At 39.8% G+C, this 16,919-nt stretch overlaps 1 protein-coding gene across 1 annotated transcript in view; it reads right to left on the bottom strand.

Annotated features, from left to right (window-relative positions):
- The window catches only part of ST7 (suppression of tumorigenicity 7), a 317,157-nt gene extending 300,631 nt beyond the window's left edge, over window positions 1–16,526 (bottom strand). The window contains 2 exon segments of the mRNA XM_036010835.1: window positions 16,322–16,396; window positions 16,399–16,526. Of these exon segments, the coding sequence (XP_035866728.1) occupies window positions 16,322–16,396; window positions 16,399–16,468 (145 nt within the window). The 5' untranslated portion in view covers window positions 16,469–16,526.
- Between the last annotated feature and the right edge of the window lie 393 nt (window positions 16,527–16,919).

Raw genomic sequence — 16,919 nt, 5'->3', positions numbered from 1 at the left:
CTCTCACTAAAATCAATAAACATATCCTCTGGTGAGGATTAACAAAAACCACCATTCTTGGAATAACTGGTCTGATCTGGCAAAAATGAGATTATAGTTACAAACCAGATGCTTTGTGGGCACCTTTCTTCCTTCCTACTTCTTTCTCACCTGGAAGTATGAGTTTTTTTTCCCACAAGAGTTACCTGTACACCATAAAAATTCTAATAAATATGAAACTCTCTTTCCAGAGAAACAGAGAAATGGATTTTCTTTCCAGAAATCCATTTATTAAAACTCACAAAATCTAGATATTTTGGAATACAGTCACATTTTCAATCCACTGAGCCACATCAGCCAGGGCTACCTACAGTTACATTTTCAAAAGTGTAGTTTGGAATACAGAGCCTATACCTTGCTTACTAAATGGGTTCAACAGACTTAGATCACAGAGTGGAAGGAAAATTGTGAATGTATCATACCTATAGAATTGGAATGTTGGAACTACAAGGGCCTTTCAAAAAAGTCTAGACATTTTTAATGCTCCCCAGAATAGTGGACAACATGGAAACAAAAGAGAAACAGAAATTAGTTGTTAGTTAATACTTGTATCTAATTATAACTTACAATCTCAGATTCCAAATTTTTGTTTTCATCACAAAAAGTCTTATGCTCACTAGTTTATAGTAGAGAAAAAAAACAGTCCTTTAAAACAAATATATAGTAAATATTTTGAATAGATGTATACAGTTGGAAATGCAAATTAAAATATCAATATATCATTTAGCACTCATCAAACTAGCAAAAACAGTAAAGATTTGGTGAAGATGTTAAGATTAGTAGCTTGCATACATTAGCAGTAAGATATATAATGGTACAACCATTGTGGTAAACTGAACAATTCATTGTTCATAACTCTTCTCACCCTTCCTTTATTAGAATTATAATCCACATATTTGCCAAATAACTTTGCAGTACTACCCACTAGAATGAATTATTTCACTATCCCCACAGGTGTGGGCATGGCCATGTGACTTGTTCTGGCCAATGGAAGGTGAGTACAAGTTCTATATATGACCCATGTGAAGTTATATATATTTCCACTTGCCTCCTTTCTGCTCCTCCAATTTCCCATGAGGAAAAAATGGGTAGTTGCTTGTCTGAGAATGAAAGACATGAACCCGACCTTAACCCAACCTGCAGCCTACAGAGTAGAATCTAGAATCTGGAGTCTGAAATCCTGCCTAGCTCATTTGAGTTGCAATGAATCCATAGATCAAAAGAGAAAATGTAAATATTATTATTTTAAGCCACTAAGTTTCGAAGCACTTTTCTTTGGTTGGTTTTGTTTTATGTTGCATTATTATAACAATCACTGACTAATACAACCATCTGTAAAGTAATCCGGCAATATACAATCAAGTTGAAGATGCTCATATACCCCAAAAATGGACACTTCCAAGTATGTCCCCTAAAGCAGTGGTTCTCAGCTCAACTAATTTTAACACCTCCTTTTTAAAACAAATAATGTTAAATACCCTCTTTCTATTCTGTAACAAACATAACAGATAGTCTATCTACTCTTACATATAAATTTCAAAAAAATCAACATAAAGTCTTAACTATACTGTAAAAAAGAAATAAACAGAACATAATTTTTAATCAGGACTAGAATGAGATAAGCAAGTTGTCTAAGGTAGAAAATTTGAGGAGGCAAAGCTGTTCAAGTGCTGAAGCTGTACTTGCAGGACTCGGAGAGTATCTCCTTAAGTTTTGCACCTAAGCACCTCACTAGTCCTGGCCCTGTTTTAAATAATACAATAGGATTCAGAAAGCAAATATATTCATGACTTTTTTTAGAAGTCTTAATGATGTAAAGACACCTGTACCCACATAGCATCAGCATGGATGCAAAACCTACAAGTATAGGCTGATACTGTGTGCTGTATCAGTGGCTCAGATACTATGAATGGTGTTGCTATTGAAGGTATGTTTCTAAAATAGTGAACAATTCTTGGTAAATTTCTAGAAAAAGTACAGTCTTCTCAGTTTACATGGTTGTTTGAATTCTTAGAAACAATAGCATATGCTAAAACTATGACAAAAATACTTCAGGTTTACATGCAAAATGGAGGTTCTAGAATCAGATCATAATAAACAGAACTTTTGCCTATATGAATACCTAACAATGGTATGTAAAAATTATGTGTGACACAGACATTGCAGATCATCAAGCATCTCTTGTCCTCACCCTGTCAGTACAATAATGCAATAACAAAAAAAATGTTTCCTACCCATTTCCAAACTTCCCCTGTTTTGGACCATCACCACTGAAAACCCCATTCCCTAGATAAACAGAACACAAGTACAAGGAGGTCCACGCAACAACATTCATTGCCTGTTTGTTGTGGAATCGATGTGCCATGGTACATGCAGACAATGGAATACTATAACATTAAAATAAATGAGGTCATGCACTATCCCTCTCAGGTGCACATCTGGCCTTTCCCTTCCCCTCTCCTTCCCCACTAGCTAGTTACCCTTGCCTTTCTCTCTCCTAAATTCCAAGGGCTCCTCTTTTGTTTCTGTAACTTGTTTCCTGAGCCTACACAGCCCAGCTGGGTCACTTCTACAACCTCCGAAACTTCCTAAATAAATATTCTCTTATAATTTAAAAATAAATTAGTAAATAAATAAAATGAAGTAGATCTACAATATTTAAAAAATCTCCTAGGCCCTGGCTGGCATAGCTCAGTGGATTGAGCTCGGGCTGTGATCCAAAGTGTCGCAGGTTCAATTCCCAGTCAGGGTACATGCCTGGGTTGCAGGCCATGACCCCCAGCAACCGCACATTGATGTTTCTCTCTCTCTCTTCCTCCCTCCCTTCCCTCTCTAAAAATAAATAAATAAAATCTTAAAAAAAATCTCCTAGTATCTGATAACAGAAACAATTTGCAAAAAGGTATGTGCAGAAGTCCACTTATGTATTTTTCAAGTATATTTTATTGACTATGCTATTACCCTCTTCATTGCGCTGTTACGCTATATGGGGGGAGGGGTCAGAGAGGGAACAATGCCATTTGCTTGGCTCTCTGCTGGCTTTCAGTCACTTCCCCCACTACCCACAAACAAACTGGGCCCTTCTGGTGCTGATTACCAGGTGAGTGGTTTGGTGTACATTCTAGGACCCTGTGGGTCTCTCCAGTGTACTCTGCTGTGAGGCTGGGAGTTTCTCCCACTGCTACAACCCCCACAAGTTTTTACAGCTAGAGGTTTTGAAGCTTTCTTTTCCTGAGCTGCATCTTGGCCAGAAGTTCCATTTATGTATTTTTTTAAACTCACAAAAATTACTATGTGTTGTTTGTGAATACATTAAAAACAAGGGAACAATACCAACTTCAGGAAAATAGTTACCCATAGAGAAGGAACAGGGAAAAAGAATTATGGTGCAGCTTTTTCTGTACAAGTAAGAGTTAGTTTTTGTTCTTTTAAGAGGGCAATGGGACAGGAAATATACAAAGGCCACCGTGAGAGGGATATGTCAAAGGGACACAGAGCCAACAGAAAGAGCTCCCAGTGGCCAAAACTGAAATAACATAAACAACAAAATAAATAAAGCAGTATGAACAACAAAATAATAGAGCCATATTATATTACAACCCAAAATAGAAATATAAAATAGGTTCCATACTGAAATAAATAGATAAATAAAGAAGAGACAAGACAAATCCATGCAGAAGAATTCCAAATTATTTCTGTAGATACTCCACCCTGAAGGAGACTGACAGACTGACCACACAAACAGGCAATAACCAAACCATATATAAAAACAGAACTCTGACCCACAGCCTGCAACACCAGTCCTGAAAGTCAAACCACAACTTCTATAGTAATTAGCCCAAATAGTCACAACTTGATCAATAACTGACAGTTTCCTAATTTTTACCCCGCTTCTAATTTAGGATCAACCCAAAAAAGCCAAGTATGTTCCCCTAACCAATGGCATAGGATGTTCTGCTTCTAGATGCCTGCCTCCAGCTTTCCCATGCCACAGCCTCTAATCAGGGCATATCTGAAGTGTTCCCTTTTTTCTACTGTCAAGCTTTCCTGCTTGTCTTCTTGCCTTTGAGTCTCTGCCAAAAACAAGTGATGATGCCTGACTCCATTGCTATGGCAAGCTCTGAATAAATAGCCTTTAAGTATTCTCATTTGGGTGGCACTTGTTTATGTCCACATGAAGAAGCAAAACTCTTCACTCCTCAAGCATGGACTGTGCAGAGTGACTTCCATTCTAAGAGTACAGTGGAAAGGGTGGAAAGGAGTAACTTCAAAGTGTAGAACTTGACAATACCTCAGCCAACTAATGGTAAGTCAAGTTGATAGTCACCCTTGATGTGGCATTTTACCTGTGTGGTCTTCCTCCCCAAAATTCATAATCCCAGGAAAATCATGAGAAAAAAAAACAAAACAGACAAATCCCAATTGAGGGACAGTCCCCAAAATACCTAACTAGTACTTCTTAAAATTATCAAAGTCATCAAAAATGAGAAAAGTATGAAAAGCTGTCACATCCAAGAAAAATATAAGGAGACATGACTACTAAATGTAATGTGATATCCTGGATGGAATCCTGGAACATAAAAGGACATTCAGGAAAAACTGAATCAAGTATGCACTTCAACTACTAATAATGTGTCAATACTGCTTCATTAATTGTAACAAATACAGTGGGTTCTCACACTTAATTTGTTCTGGAAGGCTGTTCCAGAGGTGATTTATTAGAAAACAGAATCATACAGGTGACTGATCATACAGGTATCAGCATGATTGGGTTGTTAGGTCGAGAACTGAAGTTCTGTTCGACAACCAAGACATTTTTCTGTGAACAACGTGATCAAGAACCAAATTGTTCAAGATGGGAACATTTGAGAACCAAGGTTTGACTGTATATCATACAAATATAAGATATTAATAAGAGGGGAAACTGCATGTGAGGTATATGGGAACTCTATATACTATCAGTAATTTTTCTTTAAATCTAAAATGTTCTCTACAAAATATAATTTATATACTTTATAGTAAAAAGAGAGAAAGGAAAAGCAATATGCATACTTGTGGGAAAATGTTAACATAATGTTCAAACATGGGTAATAGGTTACCGAATTATATTGATGTTCTTTTTCTAAATGGGTAAAATATAGCAATTAGAATTTTTCAATTGTTTTAATCCTTCAGAATGAACTGCAATTTAACCCCAACAGATTCTCATTTGTCTCTCTTTTTACCCTCCCTTCAACCATACTTGCCTTTTCTGAAGTCACCTAGCTATATGACACTCATTTGCTAATGCAGTTCCACTAGCTTAGGAGTTCTGTGACCAAGGTCCAACTCAGTAACTACCAACAGGAATGTAAAACTTTCTCTCATCCCCTTGTATGGTACTTTTCTGCTCCTTTATACTGTACACATTTTATTTTGGATTTGTGTTGGCTGTGTTTCTCTCTTTCCCTCTCTGCACTAAGTAATTGAGGAAAGGGACCATAACTTGGTCATCCTGCTATTCCTCTATACCCACACCACATACTGTAACTTGCTAACAGTATGACTCAATAAATATTATCTTATGGCAAGAGACTAGAGGGTCAACATAAAACATCCTTTTCTACAGTGCAACATATCAATAAGAACAAGATCTGGGAAAAAATTAGCGAATTGCTGAGAGGTTTAATAACCCCAGTTAAACAGTGATTCTTCTGGCCACAGACGCAGCCTAATACGAAAAACTGCTAGAACTAACTGGGCCTGTCAGTTTCTAATTTTAGCACAGTAAGTAGTGCAGAAATGCCTGCTATTTGAAGGACGGGTAACAAAAACACATGGACAACTATCCTGTTCCACTGTGACATCAAAAATGAATTTCATTGTATACTCTCTCTTCCAAGAAACCCAAAACCCTTTATAGATACCTATACAATAACATATCAAACAGAATAAGGATGTCAGGAGATATTCTTTCATGTTTACGAGAGACATTCAGTAGTGTGGTTACAAACAATCCATTATTCTGTTTAGTGTAATTTTTGGACAGTCTTTAGATAGACCATGCAGGATAAATGAGATCCCACTGTATTTTAACCTGTCATTTCTCTATAACAGACAAAGCACTTAGAATACAATCTTCTACAGAAACAAGTTATTATAAAACCTTGGATTTAAATAGTAGTTTACAATCTACAAAGTACTGTCCATTCACTTTACCATCTCCTGTGAAGTTGCATTCCAGTGGAGGGAGCCATTATTCACCAAACTGAAAAGACAAAGGCAACTACCTCAACCACACAAATATTCAAGAATGCCCACGGTGGTGCCTATTACAGTGTATCTAAGAAGTATGAACACTCCTTAAGTAGTATTTGTCCGATTGTATACTTTCTTTTTTTAATATTTTAGTGATTATGCTATTACAGTTGTCCCATTTTCCCCCCTTTATTCTCCTCTGCCCTGTACCCCTCCTCCCACCAGCATTCCCCCACCATAGTTCACATCCATGGGTCAAACATGTAAGTTCTTTGGCTTCTCCATTTCCCATACTATTCTTAACCTTCCCCTATTTTGTACCTACCATTTATACTTCTTATTCCCTGTACCTTTTCTCCCATTCTTCCCCCTCTCCCTCCCTACTGATGATCCTCCACGTGATCTCCATTTCTGTGAATCTGTTCCTGTTCTAGGAGTTTGCTTAGTTTATTTTTGGTTTTGTTTTTTTAGGTTCAATTGTTGATAGTTGTCAGTTTGTTGTCATTTTACTGTTCATATTTTTTATCTTCTTTTTCTTAGATATGTCCCTTTAACATTTCATATAATATATCTTGGTGATGATGAACTCCCTTAACTTGACTTTATCTGGGAAGCACTTTCTCTGCCCTTCCATTCTAAAGGATAGCTTTGCTGGATAGAGCAATCTTGGATGTAGGACCTTGCCTTTCATGACTTGGAATACTTCTTTCCAGCCCCTTCTTGCCTGCAAGACTTCTTTTGAGAAATCAGCTGACAGTCTTATGGGCACTCCTTTGTAGGTAACTGTCTCCTTTTCTCTTGCTGCTTTTAAGATTCTCTCCTTATCTTTCATCTTGGGTAATGTAATTATGATGTGCCTTGGTGTGTAATTCCTTGGATCCAACTTCTTTGGGACTCTCTGAGCTTCTTGGACTTCCCAGAAGTCTATTTCCTTTGCCACATTGGGGAAGTTGTCCTTCTTTATTTTTTCAAATAAGTTTTCAATTTCTTGCTGTTGCTCTTCTCCTTCTGGTACCATGATTCAAATGTTGGAACATTTAAAGCTGTCTCAGAGATTCCTAAGGTTCTCCCCATTTTTTTGAATTTTTGTTTCTTCATTCTGTTCTGGTTGAATGTTTATTTTTTCCTTTTGCTCCAAATCATTGATTTGAATCCCAGTTTCCTTCCTTTCACTGTTGGTCCCCTGTATATTTTTCATTTTACTTTTCTGAGCCTTCACTTATTTCTCTGTTTTACAACCATACTCAACCCATTTTGTGACCATCCTGATTAACAGTGTTTTGAACTCTACACCTGAAGAGATAGGTTGGTTATCTCTTCATTGCTCAGTTGTATTTTTTCTGGAGCTTTGATCTCTTCTTTCATTTGGGCCATATTTTTTGTCTTGGTGGGCCTGTTACATGGTAAGGGGTAGAGCCTTAGGTATTTGCCAGGGCGAGGCAACCCATATTGCTGCACTGTGGAGCTGTATGTGCAGGAGTGTTCCGAGAGGGAACAATACCACTTTCTCAGCTCTCCACCAGCTTTCAGTTACTTCCTCTACTACCCACAAGCAAATTGGGCCCTTCTGGTGCTGATTCCCAAGTGGTAGGTTTGTGTATGTTCTAGGACCCTGTGGGTCTCTCCAACAAACATTCCTCTGAGGCTGAAAGTTTCTCCCATTGCCACAACCCCCACAGGTTTTTTCAGTTAAAGGTTTTGAGGCTTTATTTCCTCATGCTGGAGCCTTGGGTTGTGCAGCCTGTCTTGCTCCCCAGTTGTTCTTCCCAGTTTATCTGCACCCAAACATGGGACCACCCACTCCGCCAAGATGCCACCTCGCCTACCCGGGTCCTCCAACTGTCGCCTAGCCATGAGTCCTCTCCATCCCAGCACCCTGTCTCCACCCCTCCTACCGGTCTGGATGAATCCTTCTTCTTTAACTCCTTGGTTGTCGGACTTCTGTACAGTTTGATTTTCCTGGCAGTTCTGGTTATTTCTTGTTTTTAAATTTGTTGTTGTCCTTCTCTTGTTTGTGCAAGGAGGCCAAGTGTATCTACCTACACCTCCATCTTGGCCAGACCCAGATGTATACTTTCTGTCAATCCCATTTCAGCCCTACATCTAGACAGTCACTAAACTGTCCTGACCCATCTGAACAATCATGCTTATACCATATTTTCCCTTCCTGCCCACAGAGTTTTCCTGCTCTGAATTTATCCTCTTAGTACACCAGAAGACTTTTTTCCTCCCCTTGTCTTCAAATTCTTCCCCAGTTACCTCAGAAGTATCCTTTTATGTCTCCGGGCTTCATTTGTGAGCCAAATAATAAGCCTAGCCTTAAGGGTGGAGTATTAGCAATAATTGTCTGAACCAAGGGAAAGAAAACCTTAGTTGGTGAACTAAAATAACGACCACCAGTGCCATCAATCTTGGAAGGCCTTAAAAACACCCTAAGTATCCATTCACTCCTCTTTTCATGTATCATCACTGAGCAATGGCCATATGATAGAAATATAAAGATGAAAATGCCATAACCCCTATTCTCAAGCTCTTCTGGATCTACTAAGGAAAGAGTCCCTTCCAAAAATGTCCACCAAGTTCTCATTTTCATTAATAAATTAAGCTGCGTTCCCATTAAAATATAAGTTTAAATGTGTTCACTTGTATTGCTTCCCTTAGTAGGACAACAGTACTACAATCGCAAAACAGTACTAATTTTGCTTTGAACAATTTTCACTCCACAGGTAAAAAGAAAATGTCATCTATATAGTTGTTTATATGGGACATAAACAGACTTGTGGACAAGCTCGGGAAGCCTAACAACCAGTGATAAAGGCAGCACCATGCATGGCTCATGTAAGAACTCAATAAATGTTAATTCCCTGTCCCTTCCTAGTTCCAATCTTCAGATTTACACTCAATCTTATTTTTAAGATCTAATTTCAACCAGGCATGATCCTTGTTCATAGGGAGCAAAATACACTTGGATGCATTAGTGAACATGACAGTAAATTAAGGGATATTACTTGTTCAGTACAGAAAACAAGTACAGAAATTGGAAGGAATACAGCTGACATGGGATTGTGTATCCAAATAATAACTGAGAGGAATGTTGTAGTTTCAGTTTTACAAGTACCTGCTTTTCCAAATGAATGACTAAACAAACCAATGGATAGATGAATTAACCAGTGAATAAACACAGTTCAGAGTCAGTGAAATGGACTAGAACAATCAGGTATACAATATGTACTTGCTAATAATATTTATGTGCTCTGCTCAGCAGTCAATGCTAAAGGATATCTCATTTAGAGTTCAAATAAAACTATGAAAGATTATCGCCCTGGGATTTGAACTCAAATTCCCAAATCCAATGGTCCTTTTCATCACATCACAGCTGGTATTTTGTTCTTTCAATAAGTATGGCACTACTTTACGGAGAAAGAAATATTCCAGTAAAATTGGTAATAAAGCAATTTTACATAATTCTAAAACTATTTTCACTCTGGCTTCTCCTATAAACCCAGAAATGGTTTCTATAGTTAAGAAAAGGATGTGCAAATACATGAACTTAAAATTGTGCTTAATATTTCTCATCACTTCAAATTATGTTTTTGTAGATTAAGTTTCATAATGCTTGCCAATATTGTTCTGAAAATTTTCCCAGATATACTTTTCTCTACCTTATCCTTCCCCAAGGACAAACAGACCTTCAGTAGTGTGGTTACAAACAATCCATTATCCTGTTTAGTGCAATTTTGGGATATTCTTTAGAAAAAATATGGACACTGGTAGAACCCTAAGCTCCATCCTTACAATTAATATGAGGTACTTAAATGTGCAAATTTTTATGGTAAATGCAGCAAATGTGCTACCTCTTTTTGAAGTTCCAGAGTATGTTACACAAACTGTCTCCCAATGCAATCAATTTGTGATTCAACATTCTTTATATTAAATTTAATTTACAATATGAACCAGAAGGATAAGCCTTCCTTAAATTCTACCCCTAAAGAATGGATCAAAACATTAATATTTTGGAACATCAGTTAACATTTTGGGGTAATCTTTGTAATTTAGAGTCAATAAACACAATTCTCAATCTCATAAGAAATGACTACATGATAGATTTCAAAATCATTTCCTAAACACAGTATTACTGCTGAGTCACTGCAACCATCTTACATAGTTTTTCATTCATTCAATAAGTGCATACTCTGTATGTGTTAGGCCCAAATACTCATTGTTCCAGATCCTCGGGATACACAGCAAGGCAGACAAAACAAGACAAACGAGTTTATAGTCACATGGGGGACAACTATCACCCTGGCATGCAAAGTCTGATGATCTGACTCCTGCAATAAACAAACAAACATGAATTGTATCAAACCATGCTCACTGCTTTGCAGAGAATTCAACCACTCTGACTGGATGGTCATTTTAGATTGAATCACAAGGGAAAACCCTTAAAAAAGAAGTAAACTTAAGAAGACTATCCTGCAAAAATCAAGTAAAAAGTATTCTGGTAGAGGGAATAGCTAGTGCAAAAGCTAGAGGATCAAGCAAGACATATTTAAGAATAAGAGAGAATCACAACATATCTGGAGGGTAGTGACCTTCACAAAGTATGGTAGAAATTTAGACAGAAGGGGTGGAAAGGGGTCAGATCATCAGACTTTGCAAGCCAGGATAGTACCTGTGGATTTTGTTTTTGAGAAGGAAAGCCACTGAAAGAAGCCACATAAAATCTGGAATTGTATCTAGTAAGAATTAGAGTCCAAACTGGAAAAAACATATTATTAAGTCCTTGTAATTGTCTGGTTCTATACTCTGCATTCAGTGAAATTTATCCTAAGAGACTGAAACAGAATCCCAGAGCCAGAAAGAACTTGAAGGAATGTAAGCTAGCACTCTACATTTATGGCAACTGAGGGTCTGAGAAAAAAAGGCATCATTCAGGTTGCTTCGTTGATGGCTGAGAAAAATGTCTCCAAAAATAAGAGCAACTAAGATGTCTGGGATATATCCTCAACTCAAGCTGACATTAATCAGAAAATTGTCCTGTAGGTTTACACACTGGACCACCATGAATTAGATGCATATGACTCATTAGAGAATTTTTTAAGTTTTCGTGACAGCTCAATCTAAAGTTGAAAACTCAGATGATGCACACACCTAGTAATGTGTTTGATCAATTCCATTGTTCCTATCCCAAGTCACTGAGTACACAATAACTTGAAATTCATGCATGCAGTGAATGGTAAGGATCCACTACACATAAGGAATTGTATTGGGAAACGAAGAACTACTCTAGTAGTAGCTATGAAACATGTATACAGAAAGAGAGAGACCTGTACACACTTTTATATACAATGCAAGATAAACATTAGTAACATGCATTTCACATAATGCACTGTAACAGAAGAAATATTTCTTTCAACAGAAACAATCAGAAGGCAATACAAAAGGTAGTCTTGGAAGGATTGGTGGGATTTACAGACAGGAGAAGATTTAGGCAGGCAAAGCAGGAGCAAAAGACATAGATAAACTGAAAGCAGGCCCCTCCAGATGAGAAGTCCAGTGTTAATTAAATTTAGAGCAACTATTTCCAATATAAAAATACTCAAAACTGAGCTATACCTGAAGTCACTGTATTTTTCCATGTATAATGTGCACTTTTTTGCCCAAATTTCTGAGGGAAAAAATAAGGATGCACATTATACATGGGTATAATGATTACATGCCATGTATCATAATCCCATGTATAATGCACACAAAAACATGGGTGCACATTGTACATGGCAAAATACATATTGTATCATTTCAGTTCAGTAATATGAGAATTTTGTATCTGTATTTATCACTTTAAATCACACACACACACACACACACACACACACAAAGTTTATAATATAAACAACAGTAAGCCTAGGTCAGACTATTACATTTGTTTTCCAAAAAGAATGAAATAGGATTTCAAAGGTCTTTGAAAACTTCATGCCCAGGAAACGGAAAAAAAAAAATAGGAAAATCACTAAAGTTGCATTAAACAAAAACGGCAAAGGTGCACATTTTAAGAAAAGGCATTATCATGCAAAGTGTTTTAAATTCAGCATCTAAGAAAGTCCTACCAATATCACAGTATAAAGTAAGTTGTGGTACGATTTTGAGTCTATTTTATTGTTTTTCTTGAATAATATCCTGCATGGCTACTTCTACTTATTAAATTTCTGCCCTTCTGGAAAAGCATTGTTTTAGGATGTTAACTCACATGAACACTGACAAGTAATGAATATAATTCAGAGGCTTTTTGAAATCTTGTTAAAAGTTCATTGTATTTTAAGTAAATCATAAAACTATTTTAACACTCTCCTATCCAATTTAAGGGCAGAGTATCAAAGAAGCAATTATCAAAGCTAACCAGTGCATGCTATTCCTAATATGTTTGCTTTCTCTCCACTTTCCTTCTGAAAATTCATTTTTCACTATAAGATTTGGTTGTCTATATGAAGTTTTCTCTGTGTAGTCTAACCGAATACTGTGGAATTCTTTAAACTATCCCTGGCACAAGCTCAATGCAATGAAGGTCAAGCAAATCCATATGGTGGAAGGAGAGGAGAACAGTGAAACTAAGGCACAGCATGAAAAGAACCTTGAAGGTATTTTACTTACAAAACTACACATGACATGAGAATTGCAAAGTTTCATTGTTCATTAATCCTTTTCCTTTATTGTTTTAAATTCCACATAATTCACAGTTCTCTCTTTTTAAAAAAGATTTTCTTTATTTATTTCTAGACAGAGTGGAAGGGAGTGAGAAAGAGAGGAGGAGAAGCATCAATGTGTGATTGCCTCCCATGAGCCCCCAACTGGGGAGCCGGCCCGCAACCCAGGCATGTGCCCTGACTGGGAATTAAACTGGACACCCTTTGGTCACAGGCCCGTGCTCAATCCACTGAGCTACACCAGCCAGGCAATTCATAGTTCTCTTGATCCCATCTGCATTTTCACATATTTGGGCCTTTGTTTGGGAGGCCCATCTGTGTTCCCAACTCACAACTGTGGGATTCTTACCCTCCAAGGCTCAGTTCAAGAGAAGCTCCCAGTTTGCATTAAGGCAAGGTATACTCACATTGTAAACTCTTTATTAGCCTGAGTTTTACAAACTTGTATTATCTTTCCCATCATAGCACCTGTCACAATAGCACTTCTTATGCATAGAAGGCCTTCAAGAAATTTTCTGATGGGTTTAGCACATTTACCACAAAATATGATCAAATGATGTTAGAAATATTAAAAGCTCCATCACTGAGAAAGATATATAGAAAAAAAAAGCCAAGCAGACATCCAGAACAACTCAGGAACATTTTTATCAGATTTCACAACCTTGTAAGAGCATAGCCGGGGCTGTGTCATGGAAGCCCTGGCTCCTGGCTGCCTCACGGATCTACTCCCACTGCAGTGGTGTCCTCAGCTTTCCTGAGGAAGAAGGCCTGCAACACCCACAGCTCCCTAAAAGCAGCCCTGGACTCAGCTGCCTCTCCAGGCCACATGCCTTCACCTCCCAGGAAGAGCAAGCACCACAGGGCTTAGCAACAGCAAATGTGTCCCATTAGAACCCCTTACGTCTCCCTGCAACCGCAAGTTTCCACCATGGGAGAGTCCAAGGTCCGCCTCTCCCTCTAATTCTCAGAGAAACAGCAGAGGTAGCTGCTCTTAGTGTGCTTCTCCTTTTACCTTCCTTATGACTAAACTATGCATAAAACCATTCTGAAACAGAAGTTTGGCGTCACTGGGGAAAACAGCCTCAGGCTCACCTATCATGTATCTGATGAGGGTTGAATCCAGATGGCCTGTTGCAATTCTTCACATTTTTTCCCTATAAGCTCAAGTGGGAAATGGACCTATTCAAGTTAACAAAGGTACTTTTCGAGAAATGCTAGCTCTAACATTGCTGTAAGGTGCCCTGGTGTGGCTCAGTGGATTGAGCTCTGGCCTGCAAACCCAAAGGACACAGGTTCTATTCCCACACCCAGGGCACATGCCTGGGTTTCAAGCCAGGTCCCCAGTTGAGGGTGGGCTTAGGGCAACAGATGGACATATCTCTCACAGGTTGCTGTTTCTCTCCCTTACTTGCCCCCTCCCTTCCCCTGTCTCTAAAAGTAAACAAATAAAATCTTTAAAATTGCTGTAAGAAGACCTAACAACTTCTTCTTAAAAACTACACAACATTCCCAACATGTACTTTCGCTTTTTGCCTGTTCTGCATAAAGCATTGATATGTAGTATTTATTGGCACATGCACACATATACACATATGGATGATTATTTGACCTACTTTAAGAAAATGTAGTATACAAATTTGTGTTCCTAAAATAAAAATTTTAAATGGGAACACTCCCATTTTAAAACCCTACATGAATTGTTTTGGGAGGAAAAAAATCAAACCTGCTTACCAATAAATGTAAGATTCTCTTACTATGTATATTCAAACAACTTTTAAAATTACAGGATTTTGGAATTAGAAGTATCTAGAGCTGTATTTACATAAAGCAAGAAGACAGTGACAAGCAGCCACTCTAAAGATGAAAAGCCAGAAAACTATGGTCTGTGGTTTGACTAAATCCAAGGGCTAAGCAGTGGCTATTAAAATGGTAAGTGATTCTGGGGTGCAGAATCCTATCTGCGTGGCATGGGTCCTCACCCACAGGATACTATGAAACCAATGTAAATGTGAACCTTAGTCCCAGTTAAAATAATCAAGAGGTCCGAGGTTTATATTTAAAAGCACAAGTACTAACACAGTGAGTACATTATCTCAAGTGTTTTAAAAATTGTGTCAGTAGAGTTAGCACCACACAGGAAAATGCACTTGCAGACCTGGACCCCCAGACTGCATAAATCACACACTAGGTAGAAAATATACATATACACGGACATATACATAGATTCAAGACTGTATGAATTTCCCAAAATAACTGGGACATTAAACACAAAGACAAATAGATAATCTATCTAACCAGTCCCACTATTTCCAGACTTCAAGACTGTAACCCTTCTTGCAAAATATACTTTGCGTCTCTGGAGTTACTGTTGGTGTCAGTTTTCTTTGTGGTTGTTTTCTAATGACTCAGTTGGCTGACTGCAAGTTTATAAAGATCCTATTCTAATTACTTTCTGTACTTGCGATCCTGGAAGAAACTTGCAGGGCCTGACTAGTTACCAGAGCCTTAGGAGGGCGGGGAGGGGGCAGAGGGAGTAGAGAGGGGGGGAGAAAGGAGCAGAGATCACTGGTTTCGCATCTCCCTTTCCGTCCCTCCGACACTGTGTTTGGTAACCAGACACGTCATCCTAAACCTTCACGCACCTTCGGGAATCCCTCTCCGGGTCTCAATCGGAGCAACGACCCTCGCCGCCCCCACTCCAAACCCAAGGTGCTAAAACTGGGGAGGATGGAGGGCACCCAGGACCATCTAGTCCCTGGGGTCCCGGACAGCCCCTTTTGGGGGCTTAGCTGTGGGCAAGCAACCCAGGGGGCGCTCGAGGCCGCAGTGTCCCACCGGTGTGGGGACACTTCACCCGACTATTCCTCCGACGTTCAGCACCCACAGCTGAGAGGGTGTGAGAAAACCGCAAGGTCTAACTCTGAGGAGTCCTAGGCGTTCACACGCAGACATCATGGGGCGTCTGTGTGAAACTCCCTCGCCCCCACTTCAGCCTCCTTCCTGCGCCCGCCAACTAGCACCCGGGAGGGCGACCAGCGGCCAGTTTGGGCCCAGGTGCTGTCGCCGCCTGCCAGGCCCACCACCCAGCGTGTGCCAGGCGCCTGTCCCCCGGGTCCCGGGATACCGACAGCAGCGGGCCGCCCCCAAATGCCCCGAGGAACAGCCTGGCTACCAGAGGCGGCACGTCCTCAGCGGTGGTCGTGGGTGCCAGAGCACGAGCCCTAGCGCGGTCCCCCAAGCATGTGCCCGGTCGCCGCCCCCGTGGGCCGTGGCCCGCTGGAGTTGCACTAACTTTCCGGGGCGGGGGAGGGGCGAGCCCGGAGGCCCGGCTACCCCGGCCTTACCTGTGCTCCAGTTGTCAATTTTCAAGGGCACGCGCAAGATGTAGACTAGGAAGAGAACAATGAAGAACCACACGGCCAGAGATAAGTCCAAGACGAAACGATGTAGGATTTGAGCTGCTCCAGAAAGCCTGTGCCTGCTTCAGCCATTTTTCAGCACTGCTCTCTGCTGCCGCTGTCTGCCGGAATGATTCACCCGCCCGGAGGCGCCGCTCACGCAGCCTCGGCCCCAGCGCGCCCGGAGCCCGCCCGCCCGCCAGCCTGCTGCCTGGATAGCAGGCACGGCGGGAAATCGCCCTCGGGCTACAGGCGGGCTTGCCTTCCCTTTTCCAGCCTTATTGCTAATTTTCAGAAGCCTGTAAAATGGCTTTTGTGAAGGATCACGTGGCCCCTGCCCCCTCACGGTCTGATGCCATCTATATTTAATATGCACATATTTAGATAGTTCGAGGGGCACTGAGGGAAACTCGAGATAATAACAATGTTGAGGACTTACCGAATGTGAGACACAGGTCTGTATAATGTCATTTAATCCTTCAGTGACCCCCCACTATATAGATAGGGAAACTGAGGCACAGCGCGATTGACTAGTTTACCTTTA

The sequence above is a fragment of the Phyllostomus discolor genome, chromosome 10 (assembly GCF_004126475.2).
Source record: "Phyllostomus discolor isolate MPI-MPIP mPhyDis1 chromosome 10, mPhyDis1.pri.v3, whole genome shotgun sequence".
NCBI lineage: Eukaryota > Metazoa > Chordata > Mammalia > Chiroptera > Phyllostomidae > Phyllostomus > Phyllostomus discolor.
This window is presented reverse-complemented; position numbering and strand designations above follow the sequence as displayed.